General features: G+C 35.7%; 2 protein-coding genes across 6 annotated transcripts in view; one reads left to right on the forward strand and one right to left on the reverse strand.

Moving 5' to 3' along the window:
• Positions 1-10,014, forward strand: part of HPGDS (hematopoietic prostaglandin D synthase) — a 28,691-nt gene extending 18,677 nt beyond the window's left edge. Inside the window, exon 5 of the mRNA XM_067736948.1 lies at positions 9,727-10,014. Coding sequence (XP_067593049.1) covers positions 9,727-9,891 — 165 coding nt within the window. The 3' untranslated portion in view covers positions 9,892-10,014. The remainder of the gene's footprint in view (positions 1-9,726) is intronic.
• Positions 10,015-14,477: 4,463 nt separating this feature from the next.
• The window catches only part of SMARCAD1 (SWI/SNF-related, matrix-associated actin-dependent regulator of chromatin, subfamily a, containing DEAD/H box 1), a 69,847-nt gene continuing 59,988 nt past the window's right edge, over positions 14,478-24,336 (reverse strand). For 4 of the 5 annotated variants that reach the window (XM_067736945.1, XM_067736943.1, XM_067736944.1 and 1 more), the window contains 10 exons: positions 24,024-24,159; positions 23,346-23,483; positions 22,071-22,166; positions 21,857-21,974; positions 21,538-21,659; positions 20,304-20,492; positions 19,623-19,741; positions 18,540-18,722; positions 17,312-17,421; positions 14,478-15,824 (listed from right to left, as the gene is read on the reverse strand). In XM_067736945.1, the coding sequence (XP_067593046.1) occupies positions 15,763-15,824; positions 17,312-17,421; positions 18,540-18,722; positions 19,623-19,741; positions 20,304-20,492; positions 21,538-21,659; positions 21,857-21,974; positions 22,071-22,166; positions 23,346-23,483; positions 24,024-24,159 (1,273 nt within the window). In that variant the 3' untranslated portion in view covers positions 14,478-15,762. Of the gene's footprint in view, positions 15,825-17,311; positions 17,422-17,458; positions 17,619-18,539; positions 18,723-19,622; positions 19,742-20,303; positions 20,493-21,537; positions 21,660-21,856; positions 21,975-22,070; positions 22,167-23,345; positions 23,484-24,023; positions 24,160-24,336 lie in introns of those variants that run through there. The other variant, XM_067736946.1, reaches the window with a different exon arrangement.

The following is a 24,336-nucleotide window of genomic DNA, read 5'->3' on the forward strand; positions in this document are numbered from 1 at the left end:
GAGGACTTCCCTGGTGGTCCAGTGGTTAAGAATCTGCCTGCCAATGCAGGGGATACAGGTCTGATCCCTGATCTGGGAAAATCCCACATGTCGCAGAGCAACTAAGCCCATGCAGTGCGCCACAACTACTGGAGCCTGTGCACCGCAACTACTGAGCCCACGTGCTCTGGGGCCCTCGTGCTGCAACTACTGAGCCCGCGTGCTGCAACTACTAAAGCCTGTGTACCACAACCTAGAGTAGCTCCTGCTCGCCGCAACTGGAGAAAGCCCAAGTGCCACACGGAGACCCAGCGTAGCCAATGAATAAATAAATAAATAAATAAACAAATAAACAAACAAGGAGAGTTTAAAATAAATCATCACCATTTTCCAACCCATGATGAATCAATGGATCTAAGCATTGACTATCAACAATTGTTAATATCACAAAAAAGGAGAGAACCAGACATTACGGGCCTACTGACAGAGGAGTGCACTGCCACCTATGAAGTAGTCTTGCCAAGAGAAAAATCAAATCTAAATCTGATTTAGAAGCTGTGGTAAGCTGGGGTCCCTGCTTTCAAGGAGACTCCATTCTAGGAGACGAGATACTGCTTTTTGACATGCTCTTGTGACTTATTTTAATCACTGTCTGCTGAGTCCTGAGGAGACAGAGAAGCAAACTTGCCGTATCTTTTATGTTCCTTTCTCTGCCCTTATTGACTGAACAATTTCTAAGAATGTAAAATATCTTTTCCTTCTGCTTTTTATTAAAATTCCTTTGCAACCTATCTCCTAACCCCATCTCTTAGTGCTCTCTCCCTTCCTCAAAGTGTCCCAAACACTCTGGTGTTTTGTTTTTTCCTCGGACACAAGTCATACTCCCACCTAAGAGCCTTTACACTTGCTCCTCCTTCTGCCTGAAATGTTTAATCCCCAAATCACTGCATGTCTGGATCTTTTTTTCATCATTCAAGCCTTAGCTTAAATGTCACCTCTTAAAGGACTTCTCTCCCTGATCCCTTGAGAATCCCTCTCATCACTCTACTTTGTCTATATCACCTTTATCACTTTATGATTTTTTTTTGTTTTTAATTGAAGTATAGTTGATGTACAATATTGTATGTCACTGGTGTACAATATAGTGATTCAAAATTTTAAAGATTATACTCCATTTATAGTTATTATAAATTATTCGTTATATTCCCCATGGTGTACAATATATCATTATAGCTTATTTTATACATAATACTTTTTCTCTCTTAATCACCTACTCCTATATTGCCCCTCCCCCTTCCCTCTTCCCACTGATAACCACTAGTTTGTTCTCTATATCTGTGAGTGTGCTTCTTTTTTGTTATATTCACTAGTCTGTGCTATTTTTTAGATTCTGCATATAAGTGATATCATACAGTATTTGTCTTTCTCAGTCAGACTTATTTCACTTAGCATAATATACTCCAAGTCCATCCATGTTGCTGCAAATGGCAAAATTTCATTTTTTATGGCCAAGTAGTATTCCATTTATATGTATACCACATCTTCTTTATCCATTCATCAGTTGATGGATAGGTTGCTTAGGTTGCTTCCCTATCTTGGCAATTGCAAATAATGCTGGTATGAACATTGGGGTGAATGTATCTTTTCAGATGAGCTTTCATCTTTTCCAGATATGTACCCAGGAGGGGAATTGCTGGGTCATATGGTAGTTCTATTTTTAGTTTTTTGACAAACCTCCCTACTGTTTTCCACAGTGATTGCTCCAATTTACATTCCCACCAACAGTGTAGGAGGGTTCCCTTTTTCTTTTTCTCCACATCCTCGCCAACATTTGTTATTTGTGTTCTTTTTGATGATAGCCATTTTGACAGGTGTGAGGTGATAATCTCATTGTGGTCTTGATTTGCATTTCCCTGATACTTAGCGATGTTGGGCATGTTTTCATGTGCCTGTTGGCCATCTCCATGTCCTCTTTGGAAAAATGTCTATTCAGTTCTTCTGCCCATTTTTTAATTGTCTTTTTGTTATTAAATTGTATGAACTGTTTATATACATTGGATATTAACCCCTTATCAGTCATGTCATTTGCAAATATTTTCTCCCATTCAGTAGGTTCTTTTCATTTTGTCAATAGTTTCCTTTGCTGTGCAAAAAGCTTTTAATTAGGTCCCATATTTTAACTTTGCTTTTATTTCCTCTGCTTTAGGAGACAGATCCAAAAGATATTGCTATGATTTATGTCTAACTGTATTATTCTATGTTTTCCTCTAGGAGTCTTATGGTTTCTGGTCTTACATTTATGTCTTTAATACATTTTGAATTTATTTTTGTACATGGTGTTAAAGAATATTTTAATTTCATTCTTTTACATGTAGCTGTCCAGTTTTCCCAGACCCACTTGTTGAAGTGACTGTCTTTTCTCTATTGTATATTCTTGCCTCCTTTGTTATAGATTAATTGGCCATAAGTGCGTGGGTTTGTTTATGGGCTCTCTATTCTGTTCCATTGATCAATGTGTCTGTTTTTGTGCCAGTACCATACTGTTTTGATTACTGCAGCTTTGCACTATAGTCTAAAGCCAGAGCATGTGATTCCTCCAGCTCTGTTCTTCTTTCTCAAGATAGTTTTAGCTATCCAGGGTCTTTTGTGTTTCCATACAAATTTAAAAATTATTGTTCTAATTCTGTGAAAAATGCCTTGGTATTTTGATAGAGGTTTTATTGAATCTGTAGATTGCCTTGGGTAATATGGTCATTGTAACAATATTAATTCTTCCATCCAAGAATATAGTATATCTTTCCATCTGTTTCTGTCATCTTCAATTTCTTTCATCAGTGTCTTACAGTTTTCCAAGTACAGGTCTTTTACCTCCTTAGGTATGTTTATTCCTAGGTATTTTATTCTTTTTGATGTGATGGTAAAGGGGACTGTTTCCCTAATTTCTCTTTCTGATAACTCAGTGTATATAAATGCAACAGATTTCTGTATAATAATTTTGTATCCTGCAACTTTACCAAATTGATTGATGAGCTTTAGTATTTTCTGGTGGAGACTTTAGGAATTTCTATGTAGAGTGTCATGTCATCTGCAAACAGTGACAGCTTTACTTCTTCCTTTCCAATTTGTATTCCTTTTAATTTCTTTTACTTATCTCATTGCTGTGACTAGGACTTCCTAAACTATGTTGAATAAAAGTGGCAAGAGTGGGCATCCTTGTCTTACTCCTGATCTTAGAAGAAATGCTTTCAGGTTTTCCCCATTGAGTATGATGTTAGCTGTGGGTTTGTCATATGTGGCCTTTATTATGTTGAGGTAGGTTCCCTCTATGCCCACTTTCTGGAGAGTTTTTATCATAAATGGATGTCGAGTTTTGTCAAAAACTTTTTCTACATCTATTGAAATGATTATATGGTTTTTATTCTTCAATTTGTTAATGTGGTGTATCACACTGATGATTGATTTGTGGATACTGAAAAATCCTTGCATCTCTGGTATTTTGCTAGTATTTTGTTGAGGATTTTTGCATCTATGTTCATCAGTGATATTAGCCTGTAATTTTCTCTTTTTGTAGTATATTTGTCTGGTTTTGGTATAGGGATGATGTTGGCATCATAGAATGAGTTCAGAAGTGTTCCTTCCTCAAGAAATTTTTGGAATAGTTTGAGAAGGATAGATTTTAACTCTTCTCTAAATTTTTGGTAGAATTCATCTGTGAAGCCATCTGGTCCTGGACTTTTGTTTCTTAGGAGTTTTTAAATTACTGATTCAGTTTCAGTACTGGTAAAATTTTAAATTAATTTTTATTGGAGCATAGTTGCTTTACAATGTTGTGTTAGCTTCTACTGCACAGCAAAATGAATCAGCCATACATATACATATATCCCCTCCATTTAGGACACTTCAGTTTATTAAGTAGAGTTCCCTGTGCTATACATTATGTTCCCATCAGTAGTCTATTTTATACATAGTATCAATAGCATATATGTGTCAATCCTAATCTTCCAATTCCTCCCACCCCACTCCTTTCCCCCTTGGTATCCATAGATTTGTTCTTTGTGTCTCTATTTCTGCTTGGCAATTAAGGTCATCTATACCATTTTTCTAGATTCCACATATATGTGTATATCTGTCATACAGAGTGAAGTAAGTCAGAAAGAGAAAAACAAATATCATATATCAGTACTGGTAATTGGTCTGTTCATATTTTCTACTTCTTCCTGGTTTAGTCTTGGGAGATTGTACCTTTGTAAGAATTTGTCCATTTCTTCTAGGTTGTCCATTTTATTTGCATATAGTTGTTTGTAATGGTCTCTTATAATCCTTTGTATATCTGTGATGTTGGCTGTAGCTTCTTTTTCATTTCTGATTTTATTGATTTGGGCCCTCTTCCTTTTTTTGTTGATAAATCTGGCTAAAGTTTTATCAGTTTTATCTTTCAAAGAACTGGCTTAGTTTCATTGATCTTTTCTAATTTTTTTGGTCTCTATTTCATTTATCTCTGCTCTGATCTTTATCTGATTTTTTTCCTTCTACTAACTTTGGGTTTTGTTTGTTCTTTTCTCTATCTCTTTTAGGTTCAAATTTAGGTTGAGATTTTTCTTGTTTTCTGAGGTAAGCTTGTATCACTATAATCTTCTTAGAACTGCTTTTTCTGCATCCCATAGGTTTTGGATTGTCGTGCTTTTGTTTTCATATATCTCTAGGTATTTTTTGATTTCCTCAGTGATCCATTAGTTGTTTAGTAGCATATCGTTTAGCCTCCACGTTTGTGTTTTTTTGCATTTTTTTTCTTCTAGTTGATTTCTAGCCTCATAGCATTGTGGTCAGAAAGATGCTTGATATGATTTCAATTTTCTTAAACTTACCAAGGCTTGTTTTGTGGTCTAGCATGTGTTCTATCCTGGAGAATGTTTCATATGCACTTGAAAAAAATGTGTATTCTGCTGCTTTTGAATGGAATGCTCTATAAATATCAATTTCTCCTTTTATGTCTGTTAATATTTGCCTTATGTATTTAGGTGCTTCTATGTTGGGTGCATGGTGCATATATAGTTACAATTGTTATATCTTCTTATTGGCTTGATCCCTTGATCAATACGTACTGTCCTTTGTCTCTTGTAACAGTCTTTATTTTTTTTATTTTTTGCTGTACGCGGGCCTCTCATCGCTGTGGCCTCTCCCGTTGTGGAGCACAGGCTCCGGACGCGCAGGCTCAGCAGCCATGGCTCACGGGTCCAGGCGCTCCGCGGCATGTGGGATCTTCCTGGACCAGGGCATGAACCTGTGTCCCCTGCATTGGCAGGCGGACTCTCAACCACTGCGCCACCAGGAAAGCCCGTAAGTCTTTATTTTAAAGTCTGATATAACTATTGCTACTCTGGCTTTCTTTTGATTTCCATTTGCATGGAATATCTTTTGCCATCCCCACACTTTCAGTCTGTGTGTCTTTAGATCTGAAGTGAGTCTCTTGCAGGCAGCATATATATGAGTCTTGTTTTTGGATCCATTCAGCAACTCTGTATCTTTTGGTTGGAGTATTTAGTCTATTTACATTTAAGGTAATTACTGATATGTATGTTCCCATTGCCATTTTATCAATTGTTTTGGTAGGTCTTTCTTCCCTTTTTCTTTTCTCTTGTGATTTGATTACCATCTTTAGTGTTATGTTTGGATTCCATTTTTCTTTTCTATTATAGATTTTTTGTTTGTGATTACCATGAGGTTTTTATATAGCAGTCTCTCTCTGTATATATTTATGATTGTTTTAAGCTGTGATCTCTTAATTTCAAATGCATTTTAACAACACTGCAATTGTACTCTCCTTCCCTCATGATTACTGTTTTTGATATCATATTTTGCATCTAGGTGTTCTGTGTATCCCTCAACTGCTTTTTGTGGACATTGATGATTTTACTACTTTTGTCTTTTTTTTTTTTAAGTTTTTTTTTTGGCCACACCCCACAGCATGTGGGATCTTAGTTCCCCTACCAGGGATCAAACCTGCACCTCCTGCATTGGAAGGCAGAGTCTTAACCACTGGAATCCCAGGGAAGTCCCCACGTTTGTCTTTTAACATTCCTACTAGCTTTGTGTGTGGATGATTTCCTACATTCATTGTATGTTTGAAACCAGTGAGCTTTTTCATTTTGTAATTTTCCTGTTTCTAGTTGTGTCCTTATCTTTTTTGCCTAGAGAATTTACTAAAATTTGTTGTAAAGCTCGTTTGAGGGGCTAAACTCTTTTAGCTTTTGCTTGTCTGTAAAGCTTTTGATCTCTCCATCAAATCGGAATGAGAGCTTGCTAGGGAGAATATTCTTGGTTATAGGTTTTCCCCTTTTATCACTATATATATATATATATAGGGGATTTATATATAATGTGCCCCTCCCTTCTGGCCTGCAGAGTTTCTGCTGAAAAATCATCTGACAGCCTTATGGGTGTTTCCTTGTATGTTACTCTTCACTTTCTCTTTGCTGCTTTTAATATTTTCTTTATCCTTACTTTTTGTAATTTTAAATACAACGTCTCTTCGTGTGTTCCTCTTTGAGAACACACATCCTGTATGGTACTCTCTGTGCTTTCTGGACTTGGTAACTGTTTCCTTTCCCAGATTAGGGAATTTTTCAGCTACTATGTTTTCAAATATGTTCTCAGCCCCCTTTTCTCTATCTTTTCCTTCTGGGACCCCTATAATGTGAATATTAGTGTACTTGATGTTTTCCCAGAGGTCTCTTAAACTGTCCTCATTTTTCTTCATTCTTTTTTCTGTTCAGCATCAGTGATTTCCACTACTCAGTCTTCCACCTCATTGATCCATTCCTCTGTTATCATTTAGTCTACTGTTTATTCCTTCTAGTGTGTTCATTTTATTTACTGTATTCTTCATCTCTGTTTGGTTGTTCTTTATATTCAAACTCTTTGTTAAAAACTTCTAACTTCTCTGTGCATCAATTCTCCTTCTGAGTTCATTGATCTTCTTTATGATCATTACTCTGAACTCTTTCTTGGGTAGATTGCTTATCTCCATTCATTTAGTTCTTCTAGGGTTTTATCTTGTTCCTTTGTCTGGAGCATGTTCCTCTGCTGCCTTATTTTGTCTAGGTTGCTATTTGTATTTTTATGTATCTGGTAGGTTACATTTCCCAAACTTGGAGAAGTGGCCTTCTGTAGGAGACGTCCTATGCGTTCCAGCAGGGCACTCCACTTTTGTCACCCAAGCTATATGCTCTAGGGTTTCCCCAGGAGGGCTGTGAGGGGCTTTCTGTTGTGGCCAGCAGGCTGACTATGTGGGTGGTCTGGTAGGCTTGGTTTGTCCCTAGTCTTATTGGTTGCCAGGCCTTGCCTTGTATGGAGGCTGCTGGTTAGTGGGGCCTGGTCACAAGAGGGCTGATTTCAGAACCCCAGGAGGTCCTGGGGCTAGTGCTGGCTCACTGGTGGATGGAGCCGGGATCCAGAAGACTCTGTGGCTGTTCCTGTCCACTGGTGGGTGAAGTTAGGTCCAGGGGTTAGTGCTGGACTATTGGCAGTCACAACTGGTCCTGGAATGTGGGAATCTTGCTGCAGGGCCCAGGGATCCTAGAGCTGGTGTCAGATTGCTGTGGAGGTGGGGGAGGCTGTTCTTGATACAGTTGGGTCTGGGGTGTCCCACAGCTTGTGTTGGCCTGCTAGTGGGCAGAGCCAGGGCCCAGCTGGTCCCAGGGCAGGGTCTGGCCTGCTGTGGGCAGGCTGGGTCCAGAAACTGTGGAATTGTGGTTTTCTTGCATCTGGTGTCTGCCCACTGGTTGGATGAGTTTGGTCTAGAGGCTAATGCAGGCTTCCTGAGCGCAAGGCCAGCACCTGCCTATTGGTGGCTGGAGCTGGGTCTTGGCCCTCTAGTGGGAAGGGCCAGGTCTAGAGGCATGTCTCGAGTGGCTCTGGGCTCAGAAAGTCTTTAGGTAGCCTGTCTGTTGATGGGTGGGGCTGTGTCCTCCCCCACCCCCCCAGTTAGTTCTTTGGTCTGAGGCTCCCCAGCACTGTTGCCTACAGGCTGTTGGATGGGGCCAGGTCTTGGCACTCATGAGCTGGAGGGAGGATCCTACAATGGTGCCTACATGGTAGAAAGCTGCCAAATATGGCTGCTGCCAGTTTCTATGTCTCTAGTTTGAGCTGCAGCTGCCTCCTTGACTCTCCAAGACCAGCAAGTAGGTCAGGCCCCTATTAAATTGCTGCTTTTGCCCTGGGTCCTGGTGTGAGATTTTATGGGCACCCTTTAAGTGTGAAGTTTCTATTTCCCCTAGTTCTTTGGAACTCCCAAAATTAAGTCCTTCTGGTCTTCAAAGCCAAATGCTCTGGGGGTTTGTCTTCCTGGTGCAGGACCCCTGGGCTGGGGGGCCTGACATGGGGCTTAGAACTCTCACTCCTATAGGAGAACCTCTGCAGTATAAGTATTCTTGTTTGTGGATTGCCCACTTGGGGGTAAGGGACTGGATTATATTGTGAGTCAGCTCCACCTACCCATCTCGTGTGGTTCCTTCTTTATGTCTTTAGCTGTAGAAGATCTTTTCTGGTAGATTCTGGTCTACTTCATCTATGGTTGTTCTGCAGACACTTGTGACTTTGGTGTGCCTGTAAGAGGAGGTGAGCTCAGGGCCTTTCTACTCTGCCATCTTGGCCGATCCCCCGTACCACACTTGACGTTTGTCTTCCTGCTTCTGAAGTAAAAGCTGCACCAGAGAAGGGGTTTGCATCACATCTTGCTCTCTAGTCAATCCCAGGAGTCAGACCTATACAGGGCACGTAGTAGGTACTCCATAAATATTTGTTGCCTGAACTCTGAATCCTCTAACCAGTAGACTCTCCTAGTTGACAGGTGTTTAGTAAGCAAGTTCATAAAACACTAGAAATCAGCATTATTAAATTCCAAATAAAAGGAAAACTAAGAATAATCCATATTTAAACTTCATTCTTTGACTGATTTATATGGAGACAAAAGTAATGTCATCCAGATTAGTATCTAGTCATAAAAGCACGAAACAAGTGTACAAATTAAAAAAAACAGGTATACAAGAGTAGGCCTATGCTGCCATCATCCTAATACTGTCCAGTGGCCAATCTTAGGGTTACACTAATGGTCAGACATATGTCTTCTGATGTGATTCAATATAATGTATGCTAGCCAAAAATATGTAACTTGAAACTATGAACTCTCTAAAGATAACTTGCACTCTCTTCCTTTTTACTCTGCAATATAAAGGAACCGATGAAATAATCATAAAAATCCTGAAGACAGGACATTCTGCAGGACTAGTGTGGAATCTTCAATAATTCAGTGACATGGGGAAAAAAAGGGTACTGTTCTGAATTGAGAGTTAAAGGACATAACCAGATGAAATGCATGGTCCTGGAATGGATCCTGCTTTATCCTATAAAGGACATTTTTGGAACAGATGGAAAAGTAATGATGGTGTGTTAAATGAGATGAAAATGTATTGTCACAGGGAGATGGAGATTGAATCAAGTTACAAAAGAGCATGTACTGTAAGATCTCATTTTAGTAAAAACACACACACATGCATAAAAAAATACCATATACAGAGGTGTTAATGTGAGTAACCTCTGTGTGTTTTGAGTATGGTATTATCTATAATTTTCTATAATACACGCATTCTGCTCTTGTAATAACATTATTTTGAATTAAAAAGAAACAATTTTTAGATTAAGAAGTTAGGCCTTTTATGTTCTAATGAAAATTTGTTTCCTTTAAACTAGGTAACTTGGGCAGATTTCTACTGGGAAATTTGCAGTACCACACTTTTGGTCTTTAAACCTGATTTGTTGGACAACCATCCCAGGCTGGTGACATTACGTAAGAAAGTCCAAAGCATTCCTGCCATAGCCAACTGGATAATGAGAAGGCCCCAAACCAAACTCTAGGTGATGCCTGCTGCCTCCAAACTTCATTATTCTTCACAGCATCACTCTCATCAGATACGAAGCTACATCAGCGTGCTGCATAACCTGCACACTCCCCTCCCCAGCTCCATCAAGACTTTCACTTCTGCCATATTCTGCTTATCAAAAAAAAAGGAAAAAAGGGGCTGGGGGAGAAAAGGGTTTTGTTTCCAGTATCCTTTTTATTCAGAGTAGCTTCACCTTATTTATAACTGAAGAAAAATAGTTTCAAATACAGGCAGGCTTCGCTTTGCACTAGTTCTGACATGCATGAATTTCAGTCACAATGGTTTAGTTACATAACACATTTTCCAAAAAAAACCCTGAAAAGCTTTGGACTTCAGTTTCCACGCCATATTAACTGAGTAACTGCATAAAGTATAAACTTTGCTGCTAGCTCTTCAGTCCACAAATCACTATGTAAATAACAGATAGATATATGAGCAATCATGCCACTTCTTTCAAAATCTGTTAGTGATTGATCACTGCGCATCTGTCATGCGTGCACAGAAAGCAAAGTGTTGTTTCTTAGTGATAAATGCACTTGACATTTTACAAAAATGGATAATTGAAAAAGGGAACTCACCAACAAAGATTAAAGTGCAATAAAGAAATGAAAAGTGAAAATGGTGGAAATTCAAATTGAACATAAATGGAAAGAGCTGGCTGCGAGAATGTTGATGCTGTTGCAGTTCAAGAGGCTCTAGATATGCAGCCAGAAGAACTTGGTGAAGGCAAACTTATTGACATAAATGAGGAAACTGGTTGTGACAAAGGAGATGAAGATATCCCAGAGGAGGTGAGACTAGCAAAAAACCCCTCACGTTATAAGAATTGAGATCAAAAGAATGAGAAGACAATGTAAATCAACTATAGCCCAGTAAAAATGAATAAAAAAACTAAAAATTGTGAATCACTATACTGTACACCTGTAACATATATGATATTGTACATCAACTATACTTCAATACAAAAAAAAAAAAAAAAAAAGAGAAGACAAGCCACAGACAGGAAGAAAGCATTTGCAAAAGGACTTTATCCAAAATACACAAAGAACTCTTAAAAGTCAACAATAAAATAAACCTGATTACAAAATGGATAAAATACCTGGACAGACACCTCATCAAAGATATACAGATGGCAAATAAGCATATGAAAAGATGTTCAACATCATATGTCACTATGGAATTGCAAATAGGAACAAGGAGATACCATTACCTATGAGAATGGCAAAAATTCAAAATACTGACACCACCCAAATGTCCCATTCTGGTGGGGCCCCAGGAACTTTTCTTCATTGCTGATAGGCATGCGAAACAGCACATACACCTTGGAAGAGAGTTTGGCAGTTTCTTACAAAACTAAAATGCTCTTACCATATGATCCAGTAATCACACTCTTTGGTATCTGCCCAAAGGAGTTGAAAACAGGTCCACATGAAAACCAGCACATGAATGTTTGTGGCAGCTGTATCAACAACTAGAAGCAACCAAAATATCCTTTAGTAGGTTAGTGGATACGTAAGTTGGGGTACATGCAAACAAGAGACCATTATTCAGTGCTAAAAAGAAATGATCTATCAAGCCATGAAAAGATATGGAGGAAACGTAAATGGATTTTGAGGGCAGTAAAACTATTCTGTATGATACTATAATGGATTCATTTGTCAAACCCATAGAATGTACACCACCGAGAGTGGAGCCTACTGTAATCTATGGACTTTGGGTGATTATGACGTGTCAATGCATTTTCACTGATTGTAACGAAGTCCCATTCTGGTGCAGGATGCTGATAGTGGGGAAGGTGTGTCTGTGTGGGAGCAGGGGTACATGGGACCTCTTTGTACTTCCTGCTGAATTTGCTATGAACCTAAAACCCCTCGAAAAAATAAAGTCTATTTAGAAAGAAAAAAGAATAGGGATATTTCATGACATTGAAAGAGCAATAAAATGTTGGAAGCTGATCCAAATTTAGGATTATGACTGTTTACCAAGAGACAAAAAAAAAAAAAAAAAAAAAATGTGTGCTTGCAAGTTTTATAGGAAGGTACTGTTCAAACTACTCTGATAAATTTTTTTACAAAAATAAAACTTCCTTAATGTTTCTAATATTTTACAGTGTACTGAATATTAGTTTTACTATTTTGTTCACTTATACATTTATAATGTGCTGACAAAATTCTTAAAGGTCATGGAAGAATCATTTTCCCCAGTGATTACACACTTTCAACTTGAATAATTTCTACAGTCCCACACTACTGTGCAAGAACTGCCCATATAAACAAGCCATTTATATAGAAATCTTCCAAATAACTATATATTTAGATTATCCCAACCTATTTTAAACCATAACTATATTGGAACATCACATTTTAGTTCAATTTACCTGTTAATATTATTAATATTGAATAGTCTAATCTTAGTATGTCATGTTGTATCAGGAAACATATAAACAAAATAGATGGCCTTATCCGTGAACTGCAGGGCAGAGGAAGGAGAATGTAGTTGAGAAGCAAAAAGGGGGGAGAGGTTGTGGGGAGGAAGAAAGAAAAGTCAAGTCCATCTAAGTGTGACCTTGTTGAAGGTGCTTCTTTCCTCCCAACAATGCTCTATGAAATTCAGGAAAAGGAAGTTAAATACTGTACACATTATTAAGGATTACACAGAAAAACAAAGTGTATTTCCCAAGTACCTTGCTTCTTTGGATTACATCTTCTTACCGTTGTCAGTGGCTGTTAAGAAATGACAATAGGTTATAAACGACTCTCATTTGCAAAGCGCTGAATCATGTCATCAAGGCAGTCTAAAGAAAAAACTTACCTTTCACAGAAGAAATTCAAATAATACTCTAATGAAGGTAGAAACTTTTCTTCCCTCTTATGCACGTTCATTTTCCTCCACATAATTACATTCTGACAAACTTTACTGAAAACAGAATTTAGTAAAACTGATAGATACAATGTTTATCTAAATTATGAAAACGCTAAGATAATCAGCCCCACTTGTTTACATATAATTATCATAATCCCAACAGAAAATGCAACCACAGCATGTTTTATAAGGAAATATTTCAATCATAGCATCATCATAACCTTTAGGTCATCTTTTGTTCACTGAAAGGACAACACATTCCATTACCCCATCCTATATCTAAATTAAACATCTCCTCACTGAGCAAGTAAGCAAGTGTGAGAGAACATGAATTAATCAGAGTAGAAATGGAACTGCATATTATAATCAGAAAAATAACCATACCTTTTGGGAAGTTAAAACAATCAATTCCTTAATTTTATGGACCATTTAAGTGTCTTGCTTAAGGTCACACAAATGGAAACCAAGTCTCCTGATGCTCCTATCTAATCACTATACAATAACACCAATAACTAGGAGCAATATTAATGTTTCAACATAGATTATCTATTGGTATAAAGTTACAAGTCTATGGGGTGAGAAATACAGTTATGAAAACACATACGTCTTCTATCTGTGTGTGACCTGTATCAACAAAAACATAAGTTGCTTCAGTCGGCCAAGATACTACTCCAACAACTGTGGCTTCATAGGCTCTTTACTGACAATGGATTATGATATTTACTGACATCAGTCCAATAAAGGGACTAATGAGAATACACCCAAAGTAATAAGTACCAGTTTACTGAGAAAGAGACAATATTAAGCACACAATAGCATCTCTTTTGTGCTCAATATTATGGTTTTTTCTTTTTGGGTCTTTGTTGCTGTGCGTGGGCTTTCTCTAGTTGTGCTGAGCTGGGGCTACTCTTCATTGTGGTGTGTGGGCTTCTCATTGCCATGGCTTCTCCTGTTGTGGAGCACGGGCTCTAGGCACCTGGGCTTCAGTAGCTGTAGCACGTGGGCCCTAGAGTGCATGGGCTTCAGCAGTTGTGGCACGCAGGCTCAGTAGTTGTGGTGCACGGGCTTAGTTGCTCCGCGGTATGTATGATCTTCCTGGACCAGGGCTCGAACCCGTGTCCCCTGCATTGGCAGGTGGATTCTTAACCACTGAACCACCGGGGAAGTCCTTCCATATTATGCATTTTTAAGGGTAAAGGGATGAAAGTTTAGAAACTACTAAGGGTGCGAAAATACAACTTATGATCACAAATATTTTTATTATGCCAAAAACATAATATGGCATTACAGGGAGAACCCAACTACATTCATTAAAATAAAAATATGGATTTAACAACAACAACAAAAGAAACAGCCTATCACTGAAGATACATTAGTACAGGAAAGTTATGAGAAATCCATTATGCGATTTTTAGAATATTCTCAACATTTCACTAAGCGATTTCGGTACTGTGATGCAGAAGGAGGTATTAATACTATTTGCAGGTCCCTTCAGCCCATTACACTAAAATGTGTTGAGTATATTCAATACACTTGCAAGATTGGCTAAGTCTACTGACTCATCAGCTTTCAGAGTCTACAGTATCTGAAGAATCAATGTAAGAGCTTCATTAGCCTTCTAAGTCGAGGATTATATCACCTTAAAAACTTAGGAAGTCAGGAGGTCTTGAAAGTATAATCTCCAAAAATTAACAAATCTTTGATTTATAAATAAGTTTATTTATAATAATATTTACATAATAAAACAAAACACATGAAACTCACAAGTTATACAAAGAAACTGATGTATAATAAAACAGCAATATAGACTGACAGGCAAAAATTTAAAGAAAGACTTAATAAAGAGTTAAATATCAAGTAGACAACTTTACCTCTTCTAAACTTCACTTTGTCACCCACACTGATTTGGAATTGAACAATGGCTCTCTTTAGGAGGTCCCATACTGGAAATTCTGCAAACTGCTAAGTTATATTTTGATAAGAATTTAAAGTTAATGACCTATTTCCATGCAGTACCTAATGCTGCCTTGAAATGAAGTCACATTCAGTCTGCTTTGAAGTGAAATAGCCTGTTAATCTGTTCTGCCAGGCTAGAAAAATGTCACCAATATTTTGCTGATGTGCGGAGATGTGGCAGGAATAAACTACTATTTAGAGAGTAAAGAGAACTGGAGCAGAAATGACTGGGCAACAGTTTCAAGAGAAGCAAAAGCCAGGAGAGGGAAATCAATGAAAACATGCACAAGAATAGGCAGAGTAATAGCACAATTAGTGCAGTTGGGAAATGAACAGAAGGAATTAATCCATGGAGCAAGATAAGGGCTTCTTTAGTTACTATTCACTGGAAAACAACTTAGTGCCTAGCCAAACAAATCTGTTTTAACAGAAGTACTTGGGAGGACCTGGGGGTGTTAGTATATGGAATGCCACCTTTAGATTCATGTTGAGTTCTTGTTGACAGTGGTGAACATCTGTCTCAAATAGCAATAAAATGAAAGCTATATAATCTATACAGCTGCATTCTTTAACATAATAAAAAAGAACTTCAAATGAGACGAGCAAAAACAAGACATAAGCATTGTCAAATAAGGCACATGTAAAAATCTACACATATTATCCAGTGAAAGACAATATATATATATATTTGGAGGTAGAAATAATTACAAAAATACTGACATTTCTAAAGCATTAGCGTATTTGTTACAAACAATCACCAACTAATCCCCATTCAGAAAACTGTTTTGTAAAATGATTATTTAACATCTTCAAGACTACGTATCTGTGGCTTTTTTTTGAAATTTCACATGTGAGCATCTGGAGAATTCAGTTAGTGGCAAAAAAGTTGTCCATACTATGAGAAATGTAATATGGAAATTATAAAAAGTTATAAATGTTCATAAACCCCATGGTCATCATAATGTAAATGTCCTTGAGTGCACCAAGTTGATATTTCATCATCAGTTAGGAATTAACAATTCTTATTTCACAGGCCCATTGATGTTTTTAGTAATGTGGCTATATCTGCTGGCATACTCCCTTCGTCACCTGCAGGTCAGAAACTGGTGTTAAAATTCTGATAAAAATATTTTATGAAATGTATTTCTTCTCTCCAATTTTCTCTACTTTTGGTGAAATTCTTAATAATCTTTCAAGGCCCAGTTTGATTCAGTGTCACTCCCTGTTAAAAATATTCCCGTATTCCTACATATGTTAGGGCAACTTCCTCTGTGCTTGTGTTCACATTGCCAGCACAGGAGTCTACAGCTTCTGTTTTTGATTTGACAGAGATATGCAGATATAGTTTGGATCATATCCTATTCATACAGCACATAGTACTTACTCCTCAGGTTCACTAAATAAAAACATTTACCAAAAAATTCAATGCAAGGTGTAAAAGAGAATAAAAGAAAATATACAAAAAAAATTTTTTTTTATGTAACAATCTGAATAGTGAAAATAAAGACAAAACTCCCAAATCCAACCAAACAGAAATCATTTCATCTACACTTATTTTCAGTCCAAAGATACAATCATTGTCTTAAAAAAATTGTTTTTTCAATTGAACAAGACCCCAGTATCTAGACACTTATCCAGGTCTCTCTCTCTCTCTCTCTCTCTCTCTCTGTGTCACCACAGAGACCCCAGTTACAGTCTAAACTTGAGACTACTTTTATCTACTCTTCTCCTTTCAGTAAAAAACATGATTAGGAACAAAAACTACTGCATAAACTCTCAGGGAATTCACTGACATGCTTGCCTCCAAGCTCGTCCATAGATTTGAAAATAGCCCATGAAATCCAAACTTAACAGCAAATAAAAAAAGCAAGACGCAGAAACAACTAGTCATACAATTAAAAAAAAGCAAACCCTAATGTGTCATCTTTCTGGGGAAGCTGGGTGATAAGGAGGCTTTTGTTTGCCCTTTAATATCTTAGGAATTTTGAACTATGTGAATGTATTTTATATATATATATATACACATATATAATTTAAACTTTTAAAACCTTAAAAATTATTCTCCTCAAAAAGATGGAGGAAATGGAGAGGATTCTCTTATTTGACAAATGTTTGTAGTACCCAACTGCTCTTTAATCTGAAATTATTCAATTTTTGAATAAATGCATTTTATTGCACTCTAGTGAAATGAGTATTTGGCTCGTCAAAATGAAGTTAATATAAATGTGAGAGTTAATAACAATATTATGCCATGTACTTTAAATCTTTGGATTCATAAATATTACTTAGTAAGTAAATCATAAAATTGTAGCTAAAACTATAGACCCAATTTTAATTTATTTCTGGGATATTTTGATGTCAGAGACAGAATTTTTCAAAATCAAAGTGTTTGTATCAGTTCTGGCAAAATGATCTTAGTTATTGTAGTACTTTTGAAGTAAGTATGCTTGTATTCTCCCACGCTATCCCTAAACTGCATGCCAAGTTAAGGACTCAAACCATCTTTATTATCCCCTTGCTACTGCTAAGTTGATGCCTTTTCATATAAATAAAGTTTATGCTGACAAATAACTTACCTTCATCTACTGTGGTCATATCTTGTTCTAGTTTCAATTTCTGTTGATTAATTTTTAGCATGGATTCTTCGATTGTCCCTTGGCCTATTAATTTTATAACTAGTACTTCTCTAAGGAAAATACAAGATATGTCCATTGGTTACATAATATACAATTACTTAATATATATAAACGATATAACTCACCTTAGAATGCAATAAGAATAATTTGAAAATTGTTTAACAAATACATCCATAAATTTAAATTCTTTTATTCAAACTACTTGAGATTGACATTTTCTGAGCACGTCACTTTTAAACATCCTTTCCTATTGATTCAAGAGATGAGAAAAAGATATCGGTACTTTAAAATTACTGGTAGAACTGTATTACAAGAAACAGCTCTGGGTTGAGGTAAGGTATTCTATTTTTAAAAAGAACATGCTTTGCTTATCAGGTTCCAAGAAATAATTTAGTACAAAAAGTAAGGAAGTGTAGTAAAGTATAAAGATTACATGGGAGGTTTTAGTTCCACCTTTAAGTACTGATAAATATTTGGTTCATAAATGAACTTACCAATGTCTTTTGGAAATACAGTAAAATACTCCACAAAGAAAACACTGATTGTCTGCTGTTTACATGTGAGAACAGAGCTGAATTATAGGTATTTTCACCTCTTTATGTCCTGTGACCAGTGTCTAATTTAACCTTCACCTAAAATATCTACAGCTCACATAATCTATTTCCTATGAGGTAACAAGGTAGCAATCGTACGCACATTACCCAGTCTATCTGGCTCTTACATGGTGTAACAAGCAAGTTACTAATTAGTAATTACTAATCTTTTTCAAAGGGGCTGGACCACTGGTAATACTTAGTTTTCATTTGCTGCATAACTACTTGGACTGGGGGTGGGAGGTGGTTTTATTTATTTTTTACTGTTTTGGCCACGCCACATGGCTTGTGGGATCCTAGTTGCCTGACCAGGGCTGAACCTGAACCCTCGGCAGTGAAAGCACCTAGTCCTAACCACTGGACTGCCAGGGAAGTCCCTGTTTTAATGACTAGAATATGAACAGATTACATGGTGGAGTTCATATTCAACACTGGTTGGTATAAAATACAGCGGAAGCCATGCTTTGCTGAAAATATAAAAACTAAGGCAGGACATCTGACAGATCATATTCTAATGTTCTATACAAATTAGACTAGCATTTGATTACAAATAAATTTCAACTGCAAACACTTACTTAGTCTGGCCTACTCTATGGCATCTATCTTCTGCTTGTTTGTCATTGTAAGGATTACAGTCAATATCGTGAAGTATAACAACATTTGCTGAAGTCAGGTTTATTCCTAGGCCACCAGCTTTTGTTGACAGCAGAAACACAAAGATATCCATATCGGTATTAAACTCATCAATTAGATGAATCCTATAAGACAAATGTATTAGGTTAAATCTCACAAAAGGGTATATAATTAAAACTGAAAACAATCACTTCCCATGGAAAATAAACTTGAAGATGTAAATACATGCTCTTGGCATTCTAGTTATTTTTCCTGTAGCTATTTTATTGAAAAGACCTATCCAATTCACCAACTTCTTTTCTATACCATTTATCTCCCTACTAACTCTAACTATTCAGATTTGATTAATTGCTAAAGGACTGTTTTGTCCTTTGTTTAATGACTTCTGGCTTTTCTAAATTCTGCACACAGCTATTCAATCTTTAACCTTCTCAGAGTCTGCCAGCTGTGACTCATAGACAATATACCCGATGAACTCAAAATCAATCTCAAAATCAAACTATAATGATGTATTCTCTTTTAGCAAGACTTCTTTTCTTACTCTAATGCAGGAAAAAAAAAATTTACTCTGGCTGATAAAAAAAAATAAACCAAAGATACGATGCAGTTTAAACACACTAGAAAAAGCATTTCAACTAAGACAATCTTTTTAAACTCTGGGAATTAAAAAAGAAAACAAACAAAAAAACAAACTCAAACTTACTCAATTACCCTTAAAATATGAAAAGCCCAAGATTTTAAGATAACCTTGGTTTAAAGATAAAGTGTTTTAGACTTAAAATGATTTTTAAAGAGAAAACACTGACAAATATATAATTCTAGTAGTTGTTTCAAAATATATTTGTATACGATTCAGACCAAAAATTAAATTTTCTTCATCTTAAGTTAATGAATGATTTAAAGTAACCAAACGTAAGACTCAAAGCAATACAATTCCATCAAATGCCCTAGACATTTAAAATTCTAACATTTACTCTTATTTGAGGGTAAGGTGGAGAGATTTTCTGAAACTAAAGTATACCAACCTTTCAGAAATCTGAGTCTTTCCATCTAATCTGAGGTACCTATGCTGATGATGTTTTAAGAGAACCTCTAAAATATCCAGCATCATGGTAAATTGGCTAAATAATACAACTCTATCACCCTGTGGAAATACATATATTAATTAGACACATAAAAAATAAAATTATAAGTATCTAATGAAAACCTGCTTCTTTAATAATAACAATCATAGCTAAAGTTTCTTATTTTAGATTACGTATAAGTAAATTATCTTCTAAACTTTGACCTAAAATTTATTTTTAAGACTAATTAATGGGAATAGCTACTAAGTACTACTTAGATTGTGATCTTACAAATCTATTTCACATATAAATTGTAGTATTAATTTATTTTACATAGTATCAATATCTTCAAAATATTAATTTTGAAGCAACTATATAGATTGTCACCTATGAAATAATGACAATTAAAATTATTTTTTAAAAACATCAATATAGATATATTCTACTAACTTCTGTTAGATGGAAGAAGAGTAATCAGGAAAACATATGCCCAAATATATCCAAAAAATGCTCAAACAACAGTTTCTAGAAGAATGTAGAACACAGTCTAAAGCTTCAAGAAAGTCAAATCATGCCAGAACTGTTTCAAAGAAGTTGAACTAACTGGGGAAACATATAAGGAGCAGTATTCTTCTTTAGTACCTTCTGTTTCAATTCAGACAAGATGCAGCCTAAAACTCGAAATTTTCCAGAATCTAAAATCAAGTCCATGTCTAACTGGAAGTTATTAATGTGTCGATACTGTTTACAAAGTACATGTAATTCAAAGTCTGTCATAACTTCCATATCTTCAAAGATCAGGTCAGGGTTAGCCTCACAATGTGTAGGTTCCTCAAAACAAAACAAAACAATATATACTTCAAAATGAAGATAATTTATAATATGATTAGAACAACCTAATAAAATTGTTTACATCTGATAAAATATCTAAATCATAAAACATTTTAGTGCAACAGATTTACCAAAGGAAACTGATATTCATTTTTTTAGATACAATAAAGGGGGGAAGTTCTTATTGTTTTAGAGATAACACACTGATAAATTTACAGATGAAATGTCTAGAATTTGGTCCAAAATGATCCTGGAGAGGATTCGAGGTGAAACAAGAGAGAGTTGTGTCATTCCAGATGATAACTGTAGAAAATGGGTGAAGGTTTCATATGCGTAGAAGATTTCATTATACAATTCTCTCTACTTTTACATGTCTGAAATTTTCCGTAAGTCTAATATAAAAAATTTTAAAAAGGCAAATGGTTGCTTTAAACACAATGATCTGCAAGGAGAAATAGGGGTAGGTTAAGGGAGAATGAGACAAAAATAGAGAGTAACAGCTAAAACTGTAGACAAAATACAATAAAGAAGAAATAAAATGAAAAAAATAAACGGAGAAAAATGCCTCATAATGCAGGACATACAATCTGATGAATATTTTTGGTGAAAAATAAATAAAAGAAGTGTATTATGGAAGTCCAGACCAGGAGCTGGCAAATTTTTCCTGTAAATATTTTAGGCTCTGTAGGCAAAATAATGTTTTGCAACTCTACTCCACTCTGCCCTCATACTGAGAAAGCAGTCACAGAAAACAAAGAAACAAAAGGGTGTGGCTGTGTTAGAACAAAACTTTATTTGTAGAAATAGCTATTGTCATATTTGGTCCTAAGGCCATAGTTGGCTGACTCTTGATGTAGACTGTCAGTCCTTCTTGGCTCTTATGTCCCCTAAATTATTTTGAACTCTGTGTTAAAAATGTTTTTCTTAAATACGTGGTTAATTAATATGCTTACTAGGTTCAATGGTCTGATTTTTAGACTAACAATGAATCTCATGTTTATTGGTGTTAATAAAGCTTAGTTTTAGCATAATACAAAATCCTTACCTTTAGCATAAGCTGAGACATTTCCTTGAGTTTTTCAGCTGTGTAATATTGGCGATGTAATAAAGGATGATTGGCCATTTTTCTCAACTGCATCATGACATTGCACATTTCTGTGTTTTTTTCTGTAACACATTAAAAACAACAAGCTGATAGCTGTTTGTTGAAATACAACTCAATGCAAACAAAAGGTTTTAAAACTATTTCTTCAAATTCCAACTAATTTTAAAAAATGAGCAAATCCCACTATCATAGGACTAAACAAAATGCAGCCCTAGTACAGAATTATTTTTCATATAAAATTGTGAAAATCAGGTTATACCCATGTTATTGATAGATTTTTTCAATCTGTTGAAAAGACCCAAATAGAGTTGCTCCTGCTTCTCTGACATTGCACACAACTCAATTCGATCTTTCTTGGGGGGTAGCTGCTTGAGAACCTGTGAAAGGAAAACAGTTGAAGCAGATCATTCAAATACAGAAGAAAACAGATTTTTAAAAACCAATCATAATAAAAATATGCAGATAAGAGTTACCTCTTCTTTTACTCTTCTGAGAATAAATGGTTTTATAATTTGTTTTGCATGTGCTATTCTCTCCTTTTCATATATAGTTTGCTCATCTGCTGATTTCTAAGTAAAATAAGAAAATGACCTTTTAAATTATTCATTTAAATGATCACAATAACAGTATTACAGAACATGAAAATCTCTCTCACTACAATCTGAGTTATTTCCCAGAGAAACTCAATTCATTCTAGATGGACTTGAATTCTGGGCTGTAATATATTTCCTAAAGCTCCACATGTATTTTGAGGTTTTGTGACACGTAATCGTGTACTCTGCAGAGGTAATGAAATTGAACTGCACTAGGATGGTGTTCAGAAGTAATTAACTAATAAGTCATCACTGATTACATAGATAACTCTCTTGAAAAAATATGTGTGTGTTTAAGATAGTTTGGGTGGAGGGGAAGAGAGAGATAAGTAGAAAACTTGTATTTATTTGTGGAAAATGGTCCCAAAAGAAAGCTAGTGCGGGTCTACAGAAATCGGACGGTTCCTAGTCAAAACCTGTTAATTTTGGAGAAGAGGAATTTTATTCTAAGAAATCCTCCACATCCTATGATCTGCTAGGCCATCAAGTGGGATGGAATACATTAGTGAAAGTTAGAAAGGCAGTCAGTTTGCAGTAGAAGATTATCACAGAAAATTCTCGCAGAATACATGTGATTTGGGTGTGTCAAGAATCTATATTACCATTGCTGTACTGGAAAATGAGAGTTCTTGAAAACTACACTCTTACTTTTTCTAAGCAATAGGGAAAAAATTAACCAGATTTTCTTTGAAATAGGATTTCCTTATTGTGACTTTTAGAAATTGTTACTTTTTAATTTATGGAGTTTTAATTCAAAACATATTTCCCAGTGGGGGAATTTTCTGGATATGCTACTTTTGCCCAGTTTTATAGTTTACCTATTAAAAAATGCTAATTTACCTAATTTTAATAAAGAAGATGGTAGCTCACATATTATATATCTGAGCTACCCACTAATTTTAAATTGTCATTCTTCAGAAAATTAGGATATTAAAAACCAAAACTTTTAGACAATGATTATAGAAGCCACCAATTTATTTCCTATTGTATTCTGGCTGACTTCCCAACTCATCCGAACATAGGATATCAACTACTTAAAACTTATTTCATAGCACATATGCTACATGAAAACAAGAAAAAGAGATAAAATAGAAAAACGGTCCGGGTAAAACGCAAAGTAAGACAGTTGAGAAAAAAATATGAATTTATGCTTACTGTCTTAGAAGAAAACATTCTTCGTATTTCACTGGTGCTACTACTGAACATGTGTGGCATAACAAAATTCAACAGCGACATGAGTTCTAACAGGTTATTCTGCACAGGTGTGCCTGTGAGCAGCAAACGGTTATTTGCCTGTGAACAAAGGTAAATTTTAGATTAGTATTTTTTTTTTTTTAAAGATCCACATCCTTCTTGTTCTCCCCCTCAGTGAGGGAGAAAAAAATTAAAACCATTATTAGTAATATAACATTCTGTCATAAAAGATAAGTAATTTAGAAAAATTATCATATATTGTACTTTAAGGTAGAATGTGTAAAACTAAGTCTCATTTTATTAAGTAGGTAACTTGTGTTCCCACATTACTTTTTGATGAGGCAATGGAAGAAGACAGATTATATCTGATATTCATGAAGTTTGTCCTATAGAACAAAAGTTGGCAAATTGAAGCTCATGAGCTAATGGTTTTTACATTTTAAATGCAGTGTTTGAAAAAAAACGAAAAAGCAAAGAACAAGTGAGAGAAGCTGAATGGCCCACAAAGCATGAAATATTTACTTACCTGGTCCTTTACAGAAAAAGATTGCTGGTCTCTGATATAAAATACTATATATATTAAAATACATAATCTGAAATTTTATCATAATTGGACAAATTCACAGAACACTCTCTTACATTAATTGTCATAAGGTGCTGGTAGCGGATGGAGCCCATATTCTTCAGCATATGGCCCTCATCAAAAATTGCGTAATTCAATTTCAGCCGACGAAACAGACTACGATCATCAGAACTGCTGATTGCACAATTATACCTGTTGCCAAAGAAAAAACAATCTCTAAGATCATACCTTTAAGAGCATGGACTCGTGAGATTTAATGTTTTGACAAATTATTTTTATGTACATATTTCTAATAGCCAGTAGCTAAAAGATAACACTAGACACAGTTGGTACTCAAATAAATATTGATGTACTTATATCCAAAATTAT

The sequence above is a fragment of the Pseudorca crassidens genome, chromosome 4 (assembly GCF_039906515.1).
Source record: "Pseudorca crassidens isolate mPseCra1 chromosome 4, mPseCra1.hap1, whole genome shotgun sequence".
Taxonomy (NCBI): Eukaryota; Metazoa; Chordata; class Mammalia; order Artiodactyla; family Delphinidae; genus Pseudorca; species Pseudorca crassidens.